Below are 24,453 nucleotides of genomic sequence, written 5' to 3'. Positions count from 1 at the left end.
AAAAGTGGGGGCTGAGGTGACAGTAACCTGGGTATCAGAAGTGGCAGCACTGAGGAGCAAGCATCGGGGTCAACAGACTGTGCTTAGGCAGCATTCTCCCACTGTGAGATAAAGACAGTACCCTCCCCATTCCCCATTGTGTCCAGCATAGCTAACGAGTGGACCAAGGGCACAAAGGAGCCAACAGCAGCTCTTTGATTCTAGGGCCAGTTCTATGAGCACCCCAGCCCCATCATATACTAGAGCATCCCAGAGCCATCTGCCAGCCGGGGTAGCCAGAGCACAGTGCTCTGCCACAAGGTTATCCTCCTATCACTTGTGGGTGAAGCAGCCAGTCAAGCCAGCTCTATGCATGCTGAGGAGATCTGGCCAATTTCTGTTCCTTTGCACGACCACAGCAACAAAAAGGAGCTAGAATGGGCTGGAGAATCTGGCCCATACAATTTCTGACCCTTGCATCATAACCAGAGAAGGCCTTATTCTCAGCTGCCTTGCTTAGCCATTTAACACCTGTGCAAGCTGTGTGAAGAGCTAATGTAAAACACTACTGTACTGACTTGGTAGTATTTTACACTCACTTTGGACAGGCGGGTACTGGAGAATCAGGCCCAGAGCCTCTATGTTTTGTTTTATAAAGAGCAATGTATATTTCGCAATAGGCCTTATACACTTAATGTATATAATCATCAGAAGTTATTCCCTTAACCTATATTTTAAATAGATGGCTAAATTTGTGGTTTGCCTTCTATGCCTACAAGCTGGCATGTAGCCACGTGTTTGTACATTTCTTATTACAGATTATGGGCTGGATTCTAAAACCTGTTGCACCAATTTAAATCTGGAGTAATTCCACTTACACCAGTGCAAATAAGGCCAGACTGTGGCCCACTGTATTTCTTTGACTGTGCAGTTTCAGTGTATACAACTATCTGTAGCTACTTACACATACATTAATTATTGGTGAAATAGCCACCAACATTAATGTAATAACTGAGATCTCCTCACTTCTGGTAAGAAATTTGAAAGTAATCAGTTGTTTCTTTTGTTGGTGAAAACCAATAACGAATTTTTGCCTGTATAAAATGTCCTTCTCAATTGACTTTGCTTTACAAAAAATCTCAAATGAAAGCTGTATACAGTAATTACCTTCAAAAATAACAATGGGCAGAGATTGTAAGAGGGACATTTTTCATGATAAATGTATGAACGTAAAGATAACACTAACTATGAAACAGGACTAACTGTGTCTGTCTTTTTATTCCAACATATACACCGCTACCTCGATATAACACGACCCGATATAACACGAATTCGGATATAATGCGGTAAAGAAGTGCGCCGGAGGGGCGGGGCTGCGCACTCCGGTGGATCAAAGCAAGTTCAATATAATGCGGTTTCACCTATAATGCAGTAAGATTTTTTGGCTCCCGAGGACAGCGTTATATCGAGGTAGAGGTGTAATATGTAAAATATAAAGTATATTCTTAAAAGTGGCATATTTTATTGTAGATACATTTTGAAACTTTAATCAAGTTAACACATATAAGCAACAATAGTTGATACAATATGCCCTTTCATTCTCTTTGATTTATTGTTATCATTATTATTTATATTTTGGTAGTGCCTATGGTCCTCAACCAGGGATCCGGGCTCTATTCCACTAGGCATTGTACAAGCAAGTAATAAGAAGACAATCCCTCTCCCAGAGACCTTACAGACATTAAACTGGATGATGATGATGGCTACTATTAAAAACACCGATGCTCACATACACTTTGCAGGTGTAGATCTCAAAGCTCTTTACAAAAGAGGTAAGTACAATTTTTCCCATTTAGCAAATGGGAAACTGAGGCACAGAACAGTGCAGTGTCTTGCCCAAGGTCACGAAGCACTGGAACCCAGTTCTCTTGAGTCCCGGTCCAGTGCTTTAGCCACTTAGCTACTTGGGTCAGATTTTCAAAGGTATTTAAGACCGAAAGATGCAGATAGACTGTCATGGGGCTTTTCAAAAGCACCTAGCTGCTGAACTCCTGATGATTTCAATAGGAGTTTAGTACCTAGGTGCTTTTGAAAATCCTCCTAGGCACCAATCTGCATCTTTGGGGACCTAAATGTATTTAAAAATCGGGTCCAGAGTCCCTGCCCCAAAGAGCATACAATCTAATTTGAAGCAAGGTGCAAAAAGTGAATGCACCAAAAGGAGAGAAGGGAGAGCAGAGGCAAGGGCAACAGCAATAAAATCATGTGGTTGTGCAGATTAGTTATAGTACAACTTGCTGGTTCGAAGTCATTTGAAAGTCCTTCTCCTGCTCCACCTTTTATAAATATATAAATAAAACTAACCCTCCTGGATGGCTGCTCAACATAGCCATAACTGATTGGCTGATTTCTAGAGGGCTGCCTTGGTTCGACTTTTTTTGAGTATGTGTCTCACTCTGATTTATCCTCAGAACTCGAGCGGTTTAAAATGTACATAAGTGTTGGAAAGAGTTCAGAAAAGAGCTACAAGAACGATCTGAAGTCTGGAAAACCTGCTTTGGATGAAGAGGCTCAATCAATCTCAATTAGCTTATCAAAGAGAAGATTAAGAGGTGTTTTGCTCATGATCTAAAAGTACCTCAATGGGGAAGAGTTTTTTAACAGTAGACAGCTCTTTAATCTCAGGCATTATGAGCTCCAATTGCTGGAGGCTGAAGCTAGACAAATTCAGACTAGAAATAAGGTGTACATTTTTAACAGTGAGGGTAACTAACTATTGAAACAACTTACCCAGTAAAGTGGTGGATTCTCCATCACCTGCAGATGGGTATGTCTGAACAGCATCTGAGAGTGAGCCACCAGCCCGGGGGCCACACACTTGGGCTAGCAGCACTTGGGCTAGCATGCTAAAAATAGCAGTGTAGAGAGTGTTTTGATGTAAAATATAAAGTATATACTTAAAAGTTGCATAGCTCACACTCTGAAGTCCCCACTCTCCCCAGGCTTCAGAGCCTGAGCAACAACATCTAGACAGCTATTTGTAGAAGACTAGTGCAAGCCCTGCTGTCACAAGTCTGGGGACCCGGGCTAGGAGCCTTGCTCCCAGATCCTCAAAGGTATTTAGGCATCTAATTCACATTGATTTCCAATGGGCAGTGGGGCAGTGGTGAGCTGCCTGAATACTTTGAGGAGCTGGGCCTCAGTCAAGACTGGATATTTTCCTAAGAGATATACTAGAGTTCAAACAGAAGTTATGGACTTGATGAGCCTTATTGGGTGAGGTTCTTTGGCTTTGTTATGTAGGTTGTCAAATCATAACTATCCCTTCTGGCCTGGAAATCTAGAAATTTGTAATGTTTGAGGACAATGGGCCAATCTCAGAAAACTGAAAGGTTCGAATTGAATCAGCTCTAGGAACATGCAGTCTGAATGCTCAGTGTCCCAGAGAGCTACAAAATTAGTCTCCTCAAGGCACCTAAATGTTTCCCAATATTAATCAGGAAAAAATCAAGATCCTATGCATGTGGGAACATGCCCAGGCCAATGTGGGGTTAAATCTTAGTAGCTTCCCTCAGAGTCACAGGAGAGCATTCCAGTCCATCAGTGGGTGGACATAAATACTGCCATGGACGAAGCATGTACTCCATGCTGTGCAGTGCCAGCTATCACAGCTAGTGAAGAGAGGAAGCTGCCATATCTAATCCCTATACCTATCTTCCGTAACCCTGACTAGTTTCATGTGATTGGGGTCAGGAAATAAAATGTTAGCCTTCTGCCAGCACTCCTACGTGTCACACCTTCATTATACGCAGCCCTCAAGGGAAGCTGGCACTAGCTTGGAACAGTCCTTGCACTCAGGGACTGCTGTTGTGCCTGGCTCCTGCAGAGGAAGCTTTTTGTGCCCTCCCTTCCCCATTGTGCACCTGCACATTGCCAGGCGTGACTCAGCCCGCAATGGCATGGTGGCTGCTCTTTGTCAGCCAAAGCCCTAAGCTCGGCTGCCTGCGGTGACAATGGCTGGTGGCTCATTTTTGCAGTGTTATTATGCTAAATGACAAGCTGAAGCATGTCAAGCAAGCAAACTGTGGTACTGGCAACTGTAAGCACTCAAAAATCGTGAATTTGGCTGCCCAAAATCATGGGATTGGATTAAAAATCATGAGATTTTTTTAAAATAATAAAAGTTGGATTCTTTTTTTTTTTTTTTTTTTGCCTTCTGGTTGCTGAGCCTTAAGGATGCACTTGGATCACTTTCTCAAGCTTTTCTCTGCTAGAAACTTAACTTTATTTTAATTAAAACTGAGATTAACATGTAATCACATGAATCTGGGAGCTGGAGCTTTCAGAAAACTACCAAATATCACAAGACTTTCAATATAATCCTGAGAGTTGGCAGCACTGAAACAGTGGCTAGCCCAAGGGCATGGCTTATAGTCTCATTGAAAGTGCTGATGTGTACTTTTGAGAGCTAGGGGCTATCATATGGGAGTGGTGCATTTGTACCTGGTCTGTGGAAAGCTAGTGTGCGGCAGATGCTTTTGTAAGGGATGATACTGCTGTCTTTGAACTTTTATTCCCCTAGGTCCAGAGTTATTATTGTTTCAGTCCAGAGAGACACAATTTTTTCACCCTTAAAAAAGTCAGTACATCAGTACATCAGTCATCACAGTGACAAACAGCAGGGACATACTCTACCTCGGCTTCGAGTTCTGAAGTCTCTCGGTGTGTTGGAGCTGCTACTATTGTTATAAATGCTGTTGCTGCTGCTGGCCTTGAATTTTGTTATTTGAGGTCCAGAGGGATGCCCACCTCTTGGTGCACTGGTGTTGCAGTTCCTCCTGCATAACAGGTAAACAGAAGAACAGAGAAGTTACATCACCCCACAACCAGCGAGTGGCTGAATCCAGCTATAAAACCTGGTGACCATGAAAATGAGTGTATGAGCAAAGCAACAGATGCTGCCATAGCATCATTATTGACTACTAGCCTGTCAACCCCACTGGGGGATTTCTCGCTGGCTGGGCAAGGTTTAGGCATGTCACCATATGTCGAGCTGGTGTAATGATATTGGTGGTGGCATCGGCTGGAGAACTGAGAAAGCTGCTGGAGAAGTGGAAGAAGGGTGGGAATGGGCTGGTAGCAGCTGCAGAATAGTTAAGTACTCTAGTGAGCTCTGAAAGTGTGCATGGAGCTCTGTCTAGCTATCAGTAGTGGAGTGACTGATACCTCCAAGCCCTCCCATAAGCACATCCTTGAGAAGTTTTGAAACATTTCCTTCCAGACTGCCGGATAAATGAAAAGCATGGCAGCAGCACCACTTTTCCAGAGTAGGTGGAGCTCGAGGGAATAATATATCTCTGGTGTGGAACATCCATCAGCTGCCTAAAGCCTGTGTCCACCTCCTCCACCAGTTACAAAAAAGGCTGCAGACTCAGTGCCATCACCTTTCCCGTTAGCTGTGTGACAATCAACACCACAGCAGTGGGAGAAGAAAGAGCTCTCCTTGGTCTTGACCTGAAAGGACTGCATCATGGGGGGATTATTAGGCAGGGACTGGCAGGCTCTAATGCTGCTCCTACTGCTCCTGCTGCTACAGTACTGTGCCTCATCAGAGGGGATGCAGAGGCGTAGCAGGAGAGCAGCAGGAGAGTAGGATGCCACATGGCGAGGGGGAGGAAAAGAAAGAGGTGGAGGAGGAGGCAGACCGGAGATACAGTTTAATGTGTCACGCCAGGCCCCCACTGCTGCTTTCGTCTCTCACGCACGTTCATTATGCACTTAATTGGTGGGAGTGGGGTGGAGGAATGTTGTTAGCATTATTGTGTTGTTATGTTATGAATTCATATATAGGGTAAGCATTGACAGCATGCTCAGCACTGTACCTAAGGGAAAACATGGTCCTTGCCCTGAGGAGTTTACATTAAAGGCCACAATTCTCCCAACACATGAGTGATTTTATGCCCAAGGGATCCCACAGTGCGACTACCCATGTATATAAAGTTACTCATGCTTTTGTCTTCACCTCAGAAGGGATTGTTTTTATATCATGGCAGCTCACTCAAGCTAATGGAGACAAAGGGCACTGTAGATTTTACTTCAGGGTAGCTAGTTGAGGTAAACCTCATGTGTGGGGGGGGTACAGCATTGAACTCATCTGTAGCTACACTGAGGTAAAAACGATGGTGCCTGTCTTCACTGGGATTTTACATCAAGATGCACTTTTTTGCACTGAAGATGTAGTGTTTGCAGAGTTGGGCTCCAAATGGCAGTTAACAGCAGACACCAGGAGGATGTTTCCATTTGTGAGGAGAAGAGAAGCATTTATGGGTATCACGGAGAGAGCCACTCATTGGTTTGGGAGGGTTGTGGGACAATTGTTCATTTGCCTAGGGTTATTAATATACTCATTTAAAAATTATATTTGGGAAAAATGTGGGTCCAATCTTAGAGTGATTTATACTCAAAAAACTCTTTGGTTTCCTCCCATTTGGGGGATTGATTTTGAATTTTGGGGGAGTTGGGATTGGGGTCAGTTTTTTAAAAAAAAATTATTGTTTAAAAAAAAAAATTGAAAACGTAACCCTGGCACTTGCTGCAATGGTCATCGCCTTTAGCAGAAGTTTCCTGGTCTTGGTAGCTGCAATAGCATCACACAAAATCTACCTACCATTCAAAAGCAGCCCTTAAACTTGGACCAAAAGTTTGTTTTAGGTGTATGCTTTTAAAGGCTGCTTTTGATGAATGGATCTGAATTTTTCAGCTCCCTGCCATTCATTACATGCTGCTGTTGACCCCTACCTACCTTTAACTTTAGAACTTAGTTTTCATTTCCATTTATTTTGTATGGGGGCTGGTGATGAAAATTTTATTTTTAAAACCAACTGCTGTGTGCTATTGCACTGTGGCTGACCCCCTGCCTACCTTATGTTTCCTGCCATAAGTGTTTCCAGATTCAAATATTCCTCCATATCTACTGAAAAGTAGGGAACTTGAACCCGTATATCTTGAAAATCGGAGACTTAGGAGACTGGGGTTCAAATCTCTGCTCCATAACAAATATCCTGTATGACCTAGCACATGTTATTTAGTCTCTTTGTACTTCATTTCCTCAGCGGTAGAATGGGGATAATAGCCCTCCCCTACTTCACTGGGGTGTTCTGAAGATAAATCATTAAAAGATGGTGAGGTGATCAAATACCCTGGTAATGGGGGCCATGTAAGTCCCTAAGATATCTGAATATTGAGGTATTCACCCATCTTCAACAAGCCAGTCCAAATGCATGCACGTATCCAAACTTTCTGCAGTTGTCTGACTCTCCATCTCACACATCTCATTCTTCTTGCCAACACTTTTAGGCCTTATCTGCACAGCTAAAAAGGTACATTTTTACTATGGGGATAACTAACACACATGAGCTATCCTGATATAAAAATTCAGTGAAGACAGGCACTTTAGTTTTACTATGAGATAAGCAGACCTCTATCCCCTCCAGGTGTTGACCTTGGTGAATTTACCTCAGGGTAAAACTATAGTGCCTGGTCTTCACTGTGTTTTTACCTCAGGATGGCTCACATGTGTTAGTTACCCTGAGGTAAAAAATAGACATTCTTTTAGCAGTGAAGACAAGGCCTCAGATACTTCTTTATACTGCTCTTTTCCTTCACACAATTGCTACCCCACTGAGCCCCAGACCTGTTTCCTTCCTCTTTCCCCTAACTGTGGTTGGTTTCCTGTCTAACCCCACTGGCTTGGACTTAAAAGTCCACATTGTCAGTTCAGCCCCTCCTCCCCCCCCCACACACACCTCTTTTCATTCTCTCTGTCTCTCTCCCAACCAAGTCTGATCTGACCCTCTGATTCCTCTAGTTTCTTGATATTCCCTCAGGGCCATTGGAAGGTCCTCACAAAAAGTTTCAGTAGTCCAGGAGGCTGGATGCAGCATTGCATGCTTCAGGGCATCCTCAGACGGAAGGATTTCTAAGGGCAAGTCTACACTACAGCACTACATCAGAACAGCTGCACTGATGCAGCTATGTCGCTGTAAGCACGTCTGGTGAAGATGCGCTATGCTGACAGGAGAGTGCTCTCCCATTGGCATAATTACTCCACCTCCTCAAGAGGCGGAAGGTATGTTGGCAGGAGTGTCTCCTGCCGACATATCACTTGTGTGGACAGCCCTTAGGCCATGGTAACTTCAGATGCTTAGGGAGGTGTCTTTCTCAAATCCCTGAGTGATGTAAGTTACATCGACATAAGTGGTAGTGCCCTGACCTGCAGTAATGGCAATGGAGGCAGATGTAAAGACAGCAATTGGCCAAGCAGAGCCTTCCAGACCAGATGAGACCTCACAATGGGCACCAGCAAAAACAGAATAAGCTGAAGGAAGAACAGACCTTGGTTGCAGGGTGTGTGTGTAGCTTTGGAGAACATACCTGAATCAGCTTGTGTCATTGAGAATGTTCGCATTCACTTCCCTCATGGAAGGGTTGAAGTTTAAGCCAGCTCTTATTACTTGTCAACCAGTTTGCCCATTCATAGATCCTGACTGTATTATTCGTAATAGGAGATATAATGATAGTGGAGATAAAAATTAATTGCATAATATCGGGCAATAAAACAGCAATTCAACTGCCATTGTTTAAAAGGAAGGCTCATCATGATGCCACCGAGAAATAGGATTATTGATTAGAGCAGTGGTTCTCAATCAGGGGTATATATACCCATGAGGGTATTCAGAGGTCTTTCAAGGGGTACATCAACTCTTCTAGATATTTGCCTAGTTTTACAACAGACTACATAAACAAACTAAAATTTCATACATATAATGACTTATTTATACTACCCTATATATTATACAATGAAATGAGAGTACAATATTTATATTCCAATTGAGTTATTTTATAATTATATGGTAAAAATGAGACAGTAAGCAGTTTTTCAGTATTAATGTGCTGTGACACTTTTGTATTTTTATGTCTGATTTTGTAACCAAGTAGTTTTTTAGTGAGGTGAAACTTGGGGATACGCAAGAGAAATCAGACTCCTGAAGGGGCACAGTAGTCTGGAAAGGTTGAGAGCCACTGGATTAACATACAGGACTTGGCCTAAATAGTCCTGGCCTAAATAATCACAATTCTGCCACAGACTAGCTATGTGGCCTTGCCCAGGTTACTTACTCTCTTTATGCCTCATTTTTCTCACCTGAAAAGCAAGTATTTCAATCCATAACCACACTTGTAAAACACTTGGAGAGGAGAGTGATATATAAGTACACAATAATAATATTATGTCTTATTACTGTTATTTCCAGTGGAATCATTATGTACTTGCCACAAAGTAACACATATGGTTTCATATTAACCATGTAATAATTGCCTTGTGTCATGACTGTAGGTAGGACACAAACCTCGCTCTTCAATAATGTCTCTCTTGTCTTTAATTAAAGGTGAATCCTTTGTGTTGGAACTTATTCAGTGAATGCACATGTTTACAGTCTTCCAAGTAATTTACCATTCAACACTAATGCAAATCAATGGCCTCAAACAACTTATTTATTTTGTCCTGTACATGCTTGCACCTCTCGCTTTTAATTTCCAGTTTCTATTTTTACAAACTAAAGTGTTGAATTAAATATGTTCAGAAATATTTGCTCCAACCATCTCTCCTTTTGATCTAGGGACACGTACCCATCTATCTCTATGTCCTTCCCTGGAACAGTAACCCTGGGGGATACAATAGAGCATAGAGACGATACAATTTAATAAAGTCACAATAAAACATCCAAGGCCTTTCATACTTTTTCACTTTCTTTAACTCAATTTATTTTTCATTTCATGGATAGAGATTTAGTCCTGGTATTAGTTTATGATTTTGCTGAGAGAATTACTCAACACATACAAAAGGAAATATTATTTTTATTATTTATTTTGTGCCATGTATACCATAGGAAAAAAAACAGAGTTGAAATCACTTCAGTACCGCTGTGTTTTTCATTACAGAGTTATTACATATAGAAATTACTCCAAATTATCTGAAATGAATGGAAATTATGAGGTTTAAATTCCCCAGGTTACTGCAAGCACAGCACTGGAAATTTATTTTGTCATCTTGCTGAACATAATTGCTACAACAAAATTTCTTCCATTTTACTACCACAGCATAACTTATTTATACTAGTGTTGTTGTAATTTTACATCAATACGATGCATGGGAAGGAGTACACAGGTGGTAATTGAAAACAATAATTTGTAGTGTGGTCCAGGTGGAACAGTTGGCTCAAAAAAGACTTCAGTTGCTGTTCTGTAAAAGCTTTGCATCACCGTGGCCTTTTACCATGATATTATCAAACCTCTGGTCCATCAGGCACGGAGGTTGCCTAATTATCCTAAATTACATTTCAAAGTGTCAGCTGAGGTGAGGGGAACATGGGAGCTATCATTATGGCATTGACCTGCAGACCACAAGCAGGAGGCAAAAGCAATGTGTTTGGGGACATTGTAAAACTGGAACCAGAAAAGCCATAGACCTGATCCAAAAATCAGCAGGGACTCTGGTAAGTCAATGGAGTTACCCAGGTGGAAAACTGCAGTAAAGGGAGATCAGAATCCAGCACCACATGAAAAAAATGGTGACAGCCAATCGCAGACACTGCTCCTTATTTTCCTAAAATATTTTCCTACCACTTCCTATTAGCATGAAAAATGCCTGCTTTTTGGTTGTGAAAGGAAGTACTATTATTTGATCAGTTTCAATTAAGAAACACAAACTCTATGTTAAAGTGTTAAACGCATCGATGTTTCCTACATGGCTCCACTCCTTACCAACAAGAATGTGCAGTTTGGGTGCAATATACAATCACTCCCAGGCCAGACATGCTCACTTTTAAGTTCCCTAATTGTTGATAGGAATAATGAAGCTGCAGATGTTTATACTAAATCTAGAGACTGATGAATTTGCCAGTTTGAGTTCAGTTGTCCAAGTTACAAAAAAAAGATAAAAGAATTACCATAAATCTGCCCTATTTAAAGACCACAAAGCAGGGAGATTTTAGAGAATAGGAGAAAGACAAACGAGATGTCTTTCTTTTGTGATGTCCAGATTCATATTTTCATGATCCTTGAGAGACAGGCTGAAATGTTTTTTGTCATAAGTTTAAGTGGAAGATTTTATTGCCACATCGATATCCTAGAGGCCTTTGTTATTTCAAACAATTCCAAGGAGTTTAAATCCCCGTGAAATCATGGCTGGGGGAAGCTGATTGAAACCAACATTAGAAAGCAGAGGATGACAGGATCATCGCTCTGTTTCCCAAATTTCAGGATTTGTCAGTGCTGGATTGAGGAATGATTTCCCCCTCCCTCTCCCCATGCAAATTGAGTCCCGAGATAATGTTCGATATAGTTACATCATGGGACAACTTTTTTAAACGGGCTCTCACCAGGAAGATACCAACCCGTCTCTAATAGCGTCCCAACTTTTCGCACAGTTGTGCCAGCAGCGGGACCTCACAGCGTATCTGTCCTCGGTCTATTCCATGGAGCCATCCATGGCATTTAATGCACAGCGTTTTGCAAAGATGCAAGCAGCAATCCCTGCCTTGCATTCATTAGCAATAGCGAGCACGCCAGCCCTGCTGATAAAGGCCCCCTCACACCCCCAAAACAATGGAGAACTTTACCGGTCCCCCTCTTCTTTGGGTTTCAGTTAGATTCGGAAACCCGGGTATTTATTTCATGGCATGAAAGAACCCAAGTGGCATCTTCTCGTGATTCACGCACTGAGTCCCTTTCACTGGAGGGAGGGGGTTGATAAAGTGCCCCCCCCACACACACTCCCTGTAGTTCATCCGATTGTCTTGCTTTTGCCTGGAAAGTGGTACAGCAAAAAACAAACACACAAACAAAAACCCTAAGTAGGAGAGACAGAAAAGGAGCTGCCTTCTGGTTAGCAAGAGAGGCGCTCGGGTCACAAATGTCCTACCCCCTTTGAAGTCAATGGAAGTTTTGCCACTGCCCTCACGGGGGGCAGCCTCGACCATTTAGTGCTTGGGTCCAAGATACAAACAGGCTGCCGTTGTGTCTGCAGGGACCTGTCTCCCACAGACGCGGAGGGCCCGATCCTGCATGGCTGACTTAAAGCAACGCTCCCGTCTGCTCCAGACTTAGATGGGTGGGTTTTTCTTTGTTGGAGGTTTGTTTGGGGTTGTGTGGCTTCCCCCCTCCTCCTTGATGCGGGAGGGGGGCAGGATCAGGCCCCCATAGTTCAGCTGTCACTCAGTGAATGTTTGGAACGAGGATGGAGGCACAGAATTCAGCTGGAAAGGCAGAAGATTCCCAAGGAGCAGAGCACTGGGGATAAGCGTTGGGGATGTCAATGTTGCCGGGATGTTGCTTCCCAAATCCGGTCCCGAAGACGTCAGCAAATGACAGAGACAAAAAGTGGGACAACCCCAAGTCTAAAGAAAGAGCGAACTTTGCATCCCTTGTGGCTCTGTCAAGAAGTCTGGGGAGTGGTAGCAGATAATGCGTTATCCCCCTCAGCTTTCATTTGACTGACAGCCTGAAATACGCCAGTGTTCTCATTTAAGGCTCATCCTACCTCACTCATGACAAAGAAAATAAGGTGTCTTAGCGATGCTCTCTCCCTGTCTCATATTAACGGCTATCAAAGCCACAAATGAAAGAGACCCACCAAACTGTTCCTCTGATTGATGTTTTGCAGCCCCATTTACTGCTACAAAGTGATTTGCTACAAAAAAAATACACATTTTGAGTTATTATATCACCCACAAATTTGGTGCTACAACTATATAATTTTCAGAAATGATGTAAAATCATTGCGGACAAATATACAAGGAAGCCCCAAAGACCTCTTTTTATCTTTTTCTGTAATGGATCTGAAATGAGAGCTCATGGAGATACTTGTACAATATGTGAAGGCAGAATTGCCACCACGGGAGCTTTATGTAAATATGATCTAGTTAGATCCTGTGTTTCTATATCTCCTCGCAAGGCAGAGCGGATAAATAAGCCGATCGGACCAATGCCCTGTGTTTATACTCCTGTTCACAAACACCACAACTTAAAGATTCAAAGGGAACAGGAACGAGTAGACTTGTTTAAGCTAAGGTTGATTTCTCGCCCACTCTGCCCAGATCTCTGTAAAGAAACATATACTTCTAACTTAGCACGAGCTTTTCGAGTGAAGCATGTGAAGAAACCTAAAGTCACATCAGACAGACTTATTTGCAGAAATTCTTATTCTGCTGAAAAGTTGTTTGGCCAAAAGGGAGAGCGTGGAGACGGATTTAAAATGCGTTCAAGTGACAGATTCATCTCATCCTCTTGCAAGAATATTGGGAGTTCCTCTTTTACATTGAAGTTACAGTTATTTATACCCACGCCAAATTTCATCAGAAGACATCACATGCTTAAAAAAAAGCGGGGGCTGGAGGGCAGGGGACTCAGGAGCTAAACCACGTCTGCATGCCGAAAGCTCTTGACTCGCCATGCCTTGTTGCATATAGAATAAAATCGAATATTTAAAACTGTATTGGTTTGTTTTCCCTTAAGGAAGACGTTACTGGGTGAGAGTGATTTGTTATGATCCGTGTTATAGTATGAACAGAATGATCAGCACGTTGGGGCAGGGTTTTTGTTTTGCTTTGTTTCTCCTTTAAAATAAATAAACTAAAATCTGTAAAGCCTGTACAAAGACAGCGCTTCTTTTTTAATATTATTTTTCTTGTTCCTTTTTGTTAAGTGGCAAGCTGCCTTTTCTAGCTTTAATGTTCGTGTGTGTTTTTGTTATGTGTTAAAACAGTGCGATGGGGGGGGGAGAGAGAACAGAAAAGGAACTTGGACAAAGCAGTAAAATAATCAGTGGGACAGAAATCCTCTGACCATAGCGCTATTGTGGCTGGCCGCCTGGGGGAGGGAGAAATGGGGGGGGGGGAGTTCAGCTAGCCCCCAGAGAGAAGCAAGCCCCTCTTGTTTGTCTGCTGTCACCGATTGTGACTTGGATATCGACAGAGTGGGAAAACAAAACAGTGGGCCAGCTGCAGATGGAGGCGGGGTCGAGGGATAGGTCAAGGTTAGAAAGAGACTGCTATTGATCTGGCTTTGAACGCGAGACAGGGAGAGCAAAGAGACTAAAGGGGGAGCTGTGAGACAAGACATTAACAGCTTTCAGTGCTAATGATCACAAGTGCCAGACAAGGGAGAAAAGAGGAGACTGAAAAATCACTTTGGAATTTCCCCCCCATTGGGATATATTTTAGAAGGAGGAGGAAGAGAAGGCAGGCTTTACAAAAATGGTTCAGATAAGCTATGTGTAAGGCAATGCCAGCTCTTACACTAGACCTGATCGTACTTCAAAGGGAGAAAGACCGCGTCCATCCCAGGCTGAACCATTAGAGGCAATAAGGGAACGCAGCATGGTCAATCATTTATGTGTCCTTATCTTTGATTTGAATGGCCACTGTAAGACAGTGGTGAATCAACAAATGATGCCCAGGAACTTCCTGATAAGGGTTGCTTCAGGTACGTGCAGGTTCCTGCAACGATCTGAAACCGTCCAAAGTAATGCGAGATGGACTTTGCACCCACCCCGCTCCCCTGGCTGCCAGCAACGCCATTCGCGCTGCACCTTTAAACCAGGAGCAGCCAGTGGGTTTGCAAATGCCTCCCCCAGAATCGCGAGACACATTTTGTATGAGAGTCACACACACAAAGCCTGTTTGCCACGCCAAGCAAAGTGCAAGGAAATGGGGGGGTGGAGAGCATGGAGGGACCAAGAAAGAAAGAAAGACAGAAACTCTTCTTGGAATGAATGAAAGCGAACCCTTATAGGAAATGGCTGTAGAAATATGACTCAAGTATCTAGAAACGCATGAAGTGCAGTATGTGTGTGTGTGTGTGTGTGTGTGTGTGTGTGTGTGTGTGTGTGAGAGAGAGAGAGAGAGAGAGAGAGAGAGAGAGAGTCGGTAGAAATATTTTAAACTTTTTTTTTCTTTTTCTTTTTTGTATTTTCTTTGGACTTTCAGCTGCATTCCTGGAAAGGCTACAACCGACCCCTGTGGCATCCATCATGTTGACACCAGGTGGGGCTGGTGCTTTTCAAGCTTTAGGTAAAACGGGGGTGGAGCTGCAGGAAGAATGGTTCAGCAAAAGATCCACTGAAAGGCACGGGAGGGGACATTGCTGCTCCCCCAGCCCAGGTTCCGCGGAAGGCGTTTTTCCTCCCCACCTCCAGCTGCAGGCTACCTCGGACCTTTCTCCACCTCTGGCCCTTGCTGTGCCCCCCTTTTCTCACCCGATTGTTTGCACAACTTTTTGACAGGGCTCCGTGTGTGTTGGGGTGTGTGTATTTAAAGCAGCCGCGGCTCTCTGAATTCCCGCCCAGCTGCTGCGAGTTGTGTTACCACCACACTGTTCATTTTCTTTGTAGGACCCTGTTAAGCAAAACAAACAAACGCCAGGAAGAATCTAGGCAGCGTGCTAGGAGCTGAACTGGCTTTTCCATAGTTACTTACTATTAAGGGAGAACGATGGCTGAGCAGGGAGAAGAGGACATGGCAAGGTTGGCCCTGTGCCCGCCAACAAAACCCATCCCCAGGCCTGGTGGTGGGATTTCCTTGGCTTTCCCCATGTGAAATCCCCAAGTCAGAACCAGGATCTATGGAGAGAGTGGGGCTGACGAAGTAGAACTCATACATCTGAGAGGGTCTCGCTCTCTGTAGGGGGAGGCAGATTTCCCGACAGTTGCTGGAGGAGGCGAGTGAAGCTGGTTAGCCAAATTCTGCTCAAAGCAGATTAAGGGCACGGAGATGACTTTTGGTCCCCCAAGGCTCCCCTGCGACTTCACACACAGAAATATTAATTCAACGTAGAAAGCGAATGACACGAATGCGGAATGTCTTGCCCAGCGTGTTCAGGGTGAAGGCTGATGATTTTTATTGGATTTCACTGCAGCCCCCATATCTGGCTTCAAAGTCCTCCCCCCCCACCACACACTTCCCTCGCTCTGTCCAGACCTAGTGCTGAAAAGCACTTCGCAAAGAACAGTTTGCTTTTCGGGGGGGAGGGGGGAGGGAAAATACAGGGGGGTGGGAAGAAGGAGAGGGCGGGGAAAGGAAAGTTTTGTTTCCAAGAATCTTAAAGTTAGAAGCGCACTCAGCCGGGCATTTACCTGCCTGTGAAATCGAATGAAAAGTACATGCAGTGTCTTGTTCCGCCGTGATCTAAATGCCTCTGGATTCTCCCTGTCTTGGGTGAGTGCCACTAACTCACACAAAGATCTTCCCTGTCAGGAATTTTCACACGAACAACCACCATCACCACCACCAAAGGTCGAAGAGGTGTGCGTGTGTAAGAGACACAAAAAGAGTCTCCCGGTAGCATCACTCATAGATTAGGGAGAGAAAAATCTTTCCCCAGCCCACACAGATATTTGTGTTAGTGCAAAACTGTTTGAAATACACTGGGGATGTGCCTGCAGCTGAGTACCTGGGGTGCCGTCTGAAGGAAAGAAGCCCGCCCCAGCCCTTCACGCCAGTGATCCTAGAAATGGACCACAACGAAGCAAGACCCAGAGTCGAGCCCGGACCATGGAGATCCTATGCCATCATTAATAACAGAGCGGAGCGATCACTCTGCCAGGACCCCCGCCTCAGTCCCGCTGCCTGCGTCGCCCTGGGCTGTCCACTCCGATCCTGACCCCTCTTAGCCCGGGCGGCGGTGCCACGCTGCCTGGCATAACCCCCTGGCCGATTTAAGTCCAATCGAGGCACTTTGCCCCAGGGAGATCCCCAAGTCACTCCCTTAGTGAGTCCCCGGCCGGGGTGAACGACCCGCTAGAGCTGGTCTCAGCACGGACAGGACACTTAGAACAGGGTAGGGGGAAGTTTAGTTTGCATGATTATTATTTATCACGATGGTGATTATTGATCATTATTATTTCGCTGGCACTCGGAGTGCCGGTGAAGGAGGCAATGCACAAAGCCCGCAGCTGCTCCCGATCCATGCATGTGCTTTAGTTTGTGTGTGTGTATGTGTGTTTCTTGTTCTCTTGCAGGGTACAATGTTAAAAAGCCACCGCTAGTCGCCCCCAGTGCTCCTACTCTCTGGGTCTTTTTGTCTCTAGTGCAGATTAAACGTCACGTCCGCACTTGAACTTGAATTTTATCCCATTGTACAGAGGCAGCCCCAGCCATAGAGAGACAGAGCGCTCCCAGAGAACCAGGACTCCGCCATCTTCACATTGCAATATATAATAGTAATAGCCAGCACCAACCCAGCTGCACTGGGGGCTTCCTTCCTTCCAGTCCCAGTGCCAGGCGAGGGGGAGCAGTGCAAAGTGGTGCAGAGGCACTGGCAATCCAAAAGCACTAGGGCAAAGCAGTGCCACTTGAACTGGGAAAGAGGAGACACAGTTTTGGCTACCCCTTTAAAAAAACCCAGCAAGGGTCAATTTCTGAAAAAAATATTTTTGGGGGCATTTTTGTGTGTGTGGGCAATCCCCATTCTGTACTTTAAAAAAAAATCCTGATTTTTTACCCTCCTGGTGGAAGAAGTGCACTTGCCAATTTGCCAAGCACTCTGGAGAGAGAGAGGAAAAGTGTCACTGTTGGTGCAAATCCTCCTAAGTTCAAGAAGAGATTTGGAAGTCCAAGTGACAGAAGCAGTGGAGAAAAGACAGTGAGAGAGAGAGAGAGAGAAAAAAAGAAAGAGCTTTTCCTGATGATGTTTTTTTAATTCAGGGGGATATCCCACCTGGTGCACCAGAACAACAAAAAAAGAGGGGGTTTCTCGTCTCCATTTTATTTTATTTTTTAAAAAGAAGAAGAAATCAATAAAGAAGACGACGAAAGAGTGAACGAAAAAAAGAGGAGGAAGATCCGCCTCCCCCCACACATCCCCCCCAACCCAGTACAGCTCTCCGGGCGATGCCAGTGTAAATGCCAGGGCAATGTCCCGTCGCAAGCAGGGAAACCCGCAGCACTTGTCACAAAGAGAGATTATCACACGTAAGTTTGAACTTGAAACAAGAACGATCAGAAATCAAGGCTCAAAAGGGGGGAAAAGTCCAGGAAAAGCCAAGTCTAGTAAGTCACTTTAGAGACAGAGAGAGAAGGGGGGGGGTGGGAGAAAGAAGAGAAGGGAATTAAAGGGGGGAGGGTGTGTGTGGATGGGAGGAGGGGGGACTCGAGAAAACCAAAGTTTGCAGTGAATTTGCAGGCTGTGGCGGCGCGGGAGGGAGGCGGCAGGCGGCAGGCGGCGTGGGGCAGAGAAGGGGCCGGGGAAGGAGCTGGCGGTGGGGTCTCGGTGTTTTGGTTTGCAAAGCGCGCGTGCTGGCTGCAGTGGGAAGAGCCGGGGAAAGTTGGCGAGCACACGCGGCGGGGTGACAGCCGGCCGGGGGAAATGCGGGGAAGGGGAGCCGGGTGGGGGGGGGGAGGCGGGCAGTGGAGGAGAGCGGCGGGAGGACGGAGTGGAGGAGGGGGGGGACCCACGGAGAGGGAGCTGCCGCCGGGGAGCCCCTCTCGGCCAGCGCGCTCCGGGAGGAAAGGAGGCGAAGCCGGGACGGTCCCCGGCACCATGCGGGCAGGGGGATGGGGGAAGATCGCCGGCTGGGGGGGCTGAGATCCGGGCAGCCCTTGGGATGCGGGCGGGGGGAGGCGAAGTCGGTGAGGGAGAGCAGCGGGAGCCCGGAACGCTTGTCAGGCTCCAGGTAGCTGAGAAGGCGGCTGCCTTCCCCTAGCCCCCTACGGAAGGACCTGCCCAGGTGCCAAGGCACGAGAGGGGGCTCCTGCCCTTCTACCGGCCACCGACCCAGGCATGGCAGCGAGCGGGCCGGCGTGTTCCGCTGCGAGCCAGGACCCAGTTTGCAAGGGGGTGGGGGTGGGGAGAATTACCCCACGAGGCATCAGCTGCAGCAAATAATACTAATACTGCTAATAATCACAATCACAATAAAGCAACTAGGCAGGAGCCTTAGATCCACGCTGGGAACCCCTCCCCCCCCAAAAAGAGCCAGGGCAGGAGTGGGAGCTGCACTTTGCAAAAGCGCCCATTGTAAAAGAAAGAAAAGGTAATAAGATGTAACATCTCTACGAAGATCCGGGGGACAGTGCAGTTGTGTGTGCGTGTGTGTGTGTGTGTGTGCGCGCGTGCTACAGAAGCGGCTGCAATTGCACCTTCTCTGTGCACGTTCCCTCCCCTCCCACCCCTGTTTTTAGCGTTTATTTCCCTAATTCGCCATGCACAATTTTAGTGCAGTAAAAATCAAACCTCTTCTATGCAATGAAGATTGCAGGCAGGTTTTTCCCTTGCATGGCTCTCCGAAATCCCACCATCTGATGTGGAGGAAAAAATGTAGCCAAATAACAAGCAAACAGCAACAACAACAAAATAAGTCCCGAACTTGCTTTTAAAGGAGTGTTGCGCATGGAGCAAGCCAAGGGCTGAGTCGCAAACGCTGCAAATCCGAATATTTATGTTATATTTTAAAAAATTTAAATAAATAAATAAATAAATATATACGAGAGTCTCCCCTCCCCTGAAAACCAAGAATAGAAGCCATCTGCCAGGAGCATTTGGTGGTTGCGATCTCTCCTTTGTTACAGCTGATAAATTTTGTTTGTAAGAATTTGTTGGAAATACTTTTTTTTATTAGGTATCTTGGGTGGCGTTTGCCTTCTGAAATTTCAATTTCTTTTTTTTTTTTTTTTTTTTAGCTCATCTGGTTACTTCGTTTTTTTACTCCCATTTTTCCCCCCAACCAGCACCTGGTGCAACAAAATGAAGATGCATCTGATATTTGACTCTTTTTTTTGGGCGGGGGTGTTTTTTATTCATTGTTATTTTGCAACCAGATTTGCATGCCCATTTAAAAAAAGGTGACTCTCCTCCCATCCTTTTGTTATTTGCATTATTTTAAAAAAAAAAATCTGGTTTGGAAATTGCATTTTCCTTTTCCTTTTTTTGTGCGTGTGTGTAGGGGGAGGGTGATTGTTGATTTTTAAAAAACATCTGCATCATCAATTGCAATTTATACTACTTATTTTCCGTCTCATTTGCAAGGAGATACTTGGTTTTGAAAGGGGCCGTGGATTGTGTGGATAATCTGGTTTGTTGCGCACGTTTGAATTTGTTTAAAAGGGAGAAACATATTTTTTGGGGGAGGGAGGGGAGCCAGGTAGGTTCGTTCTTCAATTTCATCTTGTTTTCATATCGCCTTATTTGAAAGGATATAATGAGACAGGGAATCATTAATAAGGGTTCCAAGAAGCAGCGGGCACAATGGGTTTGGAGGGGAGCCTGTGAGGAATGGAAGGCAAAGCTGCATGCAGTTTCCCTCCCTCCCTTCTTGTATTTATCTATCTCTCCATCCTGAGGAAGCTGGCGGAGAAATCAGGATGCATACTGAATAGTGGCAGAAAAAAATAAAGGTATCAATTGGGGGGGAGAGGGGGAAAGCAGGAAATGCGGGCATTTTAGCACACATACACTGAGCCTAAGCTGCAGACTTTCAGAAGGGTGTTTTGCCAGACAGGAGTAGTCCTACCAGTTTTCAGGAGGCTTTAATTCATTATTAAAGAGCCAGTGTTTGTCCTGTGAAAAGGAGAGTTTGGAGAGTAGCTGGGGGGGGGGAAAAAGCCTAAACTAATAACCAAAACAACAACCCGGAATGAATTTGATATTGTTTCCTGAGATGCATATATTTGATGTTTACCTCTGCCTTTTTGGCATCTGTCTGGAGAAGTGCTTTGCAGGGTGGATAGGAGTTCTGTGCAAGGTGCAAAAAAAAAAAAAAAAAAAAAGGTTTTCTGACTCTGTTCCACTGATATTTATTGGGTTTCAGGTTGGTGTTCAAAGAAACATTTAGATAGTGAATGTGAAACAAGCAAGCAGGCTGCAATATATATAATATATATTTGTTCAAAAATTGGAACAATTATTATTATTTATAATCTGCAAAATTGAGTGGCCTATTTGCTTCACTCTAGGTTCCTCATACAGTGTTGCAATAGATATACTTGCAATGCAAAAAAGAGAAAAGAAATTTAAAACAAAAGTCTTGACCTTTATCCAGTGATGGAGACAAAAACTTGTACCTGAGCTAGTTAAATTTATAGACAAAGTGAAAAAAGGTCGTATACAGAAGAGATGATGGTATGCTGTAGAACTGCTCCATACCAAGAAAGATTATTTTGGTTTCATTAAAATTGCTTATTTTCCAATTTAACAATTTTTTAAACTAGAGAAATGTGTTTTAAAACTAGAATTATTTTTTGGAGTTGAAGGAAATGTGAAAGAGAATCCATGTAAAAAGCCTGCTTCTACCAGGCAAAATAAGCAAAATTAATAAAACAGTAGAAAATATGGAGGAAAAAAGCACAGTAAAATGATAAAATTCCAGATAGAGAACTAGAGTTCCCCAGCGAGATTTCTTTCATAACTGGTCAACAGGTTCCCTAAGAAGATTAATAATTTACCCTCTTAATTCGTATATGTACAAAGTAATTTAAGTAAAAGAAAAAACTAATAACATTTCTAGTACATAAAAGTTTTGCAAATTGCTTCTAAGTGCAAAGAACTCCACTTAAAATGCATTTAGATTTGCTGCAATTAATGCGCTTTTTGCCTTCAAAGAAAACAATTTCACCTAGTGTTACACATTGAGAATGTAAGATATTACTAAAAAATTAGCTAGGAAATGATTTTTGGAGATGGCTGCGTTTTTCTTAATACACGCATAGCTGTGCATACAAAAGCATAATGTGTTTTTTGAAGACATGTTACATGACAGCTTTAAGTAAGGCAATACAAAAGATGTGTTCTTTATCACTCTCCGGGATGCATTTTATTTACATTTATTTGTAATTTACTCATGAGATAAAAACAGCTCATTTTCATAACCTTCCTGGCTTTAAAAAATAGCATATTTTAAAAAGCCAACACGTTGTGGCTGTGTATTATGAATCTGTATTGCTTCCTAGTTTTTGCTTGATTTGCTTAGTGATTTAAATAGCTGTACGATGGATAAGAAAGCGTTTCACGTTGTTTCGTTGGTAGACAAATACAGAGAATATTTTGTCAAGCTTATTTAAACATTTAGCAAACAAGTCTAAGATTTTCCTATGGGGCTGTGTTTAATAGTAATGGTTTGTTGAATCCTTGTCTAGTGCAAAATGTATCTTGCTATGTTGAACAAAGGGATGTCTAGTGGCATATTTGACAATAATTATGACTTAGATGAGTGTGTGCTAGGTAAAATAGTACAAATTATAGATATCAGTGACTGACTTCCATTGACACCTATTCTGTTGTTTTTATCAGAACTGAGTTTGCTTTTAGCATAATCTTTTTGTTTAAAAATGCTTTGTACAAGGCATTTATTTCCCTTTCACATTTCCTATCTAGATTGCTTTGCGCTGTGGATTGTTTGTTGATATAAAATACTTTCCAAAATAAACTTTGCTGGCTTTTAGTTGAATTGCAAGTCTCAATTGTGCCCTCTGGCTTTAAGTGACATGTGTTGACAACTAGGGGGAGCTCATAGTCTGTATCATAGTAGATTATGGTTTGAATCATCCAGTACTGTAGTACTGGTGGGTGGGATACAATGGCTTGGGAAATAATAATCTGAGGCAGTTTATGTTGCTGCAAAATATTTTAAGTGTAAAGTTGAAGTATTGATTTTCATGCAAAGATCTATATAGTACTAGATGAGTGGGATTGCAAGTTAGATAAATCTATTTTTAAACAAATCATGACCGATTAACAGACTCCTGCAGTTAGAAGTTTTTAATTAAAATTAGTTTTTAACCGTGTCTTTTATCATCAATATATAATTTTTAAATTCTCAGTTTGTTGTTGTCAGATAAGGCTGATGATAGCCATAGGTATGGATTCATCGTAAAAAGACATGTGCATCTATTTATCTGCTTCCAGCGTATGTATAAACATACAGCAAATATTAGATAGAGAAGAAGATTGTGTACACTAAAAATGAACATGCACATTCATACAATTGTATGTGCTTACATTTCAGAAGGCTTGAAATCTCACTCGATTGTATCAAATTTTGGATAGCTTGTATTGCTTTTGATCCTTGAGTCCTTTTAACATACAGGCCGCAGTTCCTGTAAATAAAAATACGTCTTTCCCTAAAGAAATAAACACAAATCATATACAACGTGTAAAACTTTCCGTGGAATGAGCAATAGGCTAATATACAGGCTTCTACCATTCACTGTTTTAGTTTGCCCCTGTGCATTGTTGATAGACTTTAGTGGGACACTTTCTTGCCCAAACGTATAATTTAATGGCACACACATAGAAAGCTTTGATCACTGGATGTTAGGATATAATGTTTACCTCCCCAAGTCCGAGAAATTCATCAAGTTATAGTTTTGTTAACATAGCAATGACTTATTCTTATTTTAGGGCACAATATGTGGGTGGAGGTTATCCCGTGACAGGAAAGAGTGTTTTATTCTAACCTGAAAGAGAAATAAATTAGGTCAGACAAAAGATCAGGGCTGTCATCAACTGTAGAAAAAGCCTTCACTCTTGAGTACAGAGGGCCAGCAATTTATCTGATGATTTCTCTACTTCATTTAATGTTTGAATTGAGCTAGTTGGAAGCATATAGACAGCAGCCAGCTCATTTGACAGACCTGGAAGATGAAGAGCACAGTGGCTCAAACGCTGATGATGCTAACATTCTCCAGCTATGGGAAAACCTTTTCTGCAGAAACCTCAAACTTTGCTGATTGTGGCTTTGCTTCAATTCCACGACTGTAAATTTTGACTAAGAGACATAATACCTCCCCTCCCCCATACATTATAGTTGGGTAGAAACCCCCTGAGATTGAAACACGTTTTAAAAAGTCTCGCTGAAGAGACTTACTACAACCAAAATGGCTCTCCACTTCCGCTGAACATTTTCTTCTTTTGGTGGTTGTTCTGCAGCGCAGCAATCTTCTTTGGTTCTCCACGCCCAACACATTGTGTTAGAATTGTCTGTAGAATTTGGTCTTTCAAGGTTAAGAGTCAGGTAGCCTCAGAGACGGCTAGAGGAAAAGTAAGCTGCCTTTTGGGGCTGAATCATGACGCATAGTAAAGTTACGGGTGCCAGAAAAGCGCCTTGCGAAGTGTGTACCGCTGTTATATGCAGATAGATTTATATATATCTTTGTAATGAGGGGGGGAAAAAGACATCAATAACAGTGGGAAGCATTGATAAATGTATGATTCATTCAGCTGCTGCTACCACAGCACCTTCCTCTTTCATGTTTATTTACTTTCATAAAATGTGTCTATGCAGGCTGCACACTACGCACTGTTCCTTTGCACCCTCAAAGGCAGTTGTGTATTCAGAGTAAGTTACAGCTTCTAAACATCAGTTAAATTTGCTCACTGCTTTCCTCCCTAAAAAGCTGTTGCCTAGCCTATACCGTATCCCCTCGC

The 24,453-nt window shown here is 43.4% G+C and overlaps 1 protein-coding gene across 4 annotated transcripts in view; it reads left to right on the top strand.

Annotated features, from left to right (window-relative positions):
- Positions 1-17,210: 17,210 nt before the first annotated feature.
- The window catches only part of BCL11B (BCL11 transcription factor B), a 102,615-nt gene continuing 95,372 nt past the window's right edge, over positions 17,211-24,453 (top strand). For all 4 annotated transcript variants that reach the window (XM_054027185.1, XM_054027183.1, XM_054027184.1 and 1 more), the window contains exon 1: positions 17,211-18,005. In XM_054027185.1, the coding sequence (XP_053883160.1) occupies positions 17,948-18,005 (58 nt within the window). In that variant the 5' untranslated portion in view covers positions 17,211-17,947. The remainder of the gene's footprint in view (positions 18,006-24,453) is intronic.

Source organism: Malaclemys terrapin, chromosome 4 (genome assembly GCF_027887155.1).
Source record: "Malaclemys terrapin pileata isolate rMalTer1 chromosome 4, rMalTer1.hap1, whole genome shotgun sequence".
In the NCBI taxonomy this organism is placed as follows: Eukaryota; Metazoa; Chordata; order Testudines; family Emydidae; genus Malaclemys; species Malaclemys terrapin.
Note: the sequence above shows the minus strand (reverse complement) of the source record. Positions and strands in the feature narration are given on the sequence as shown.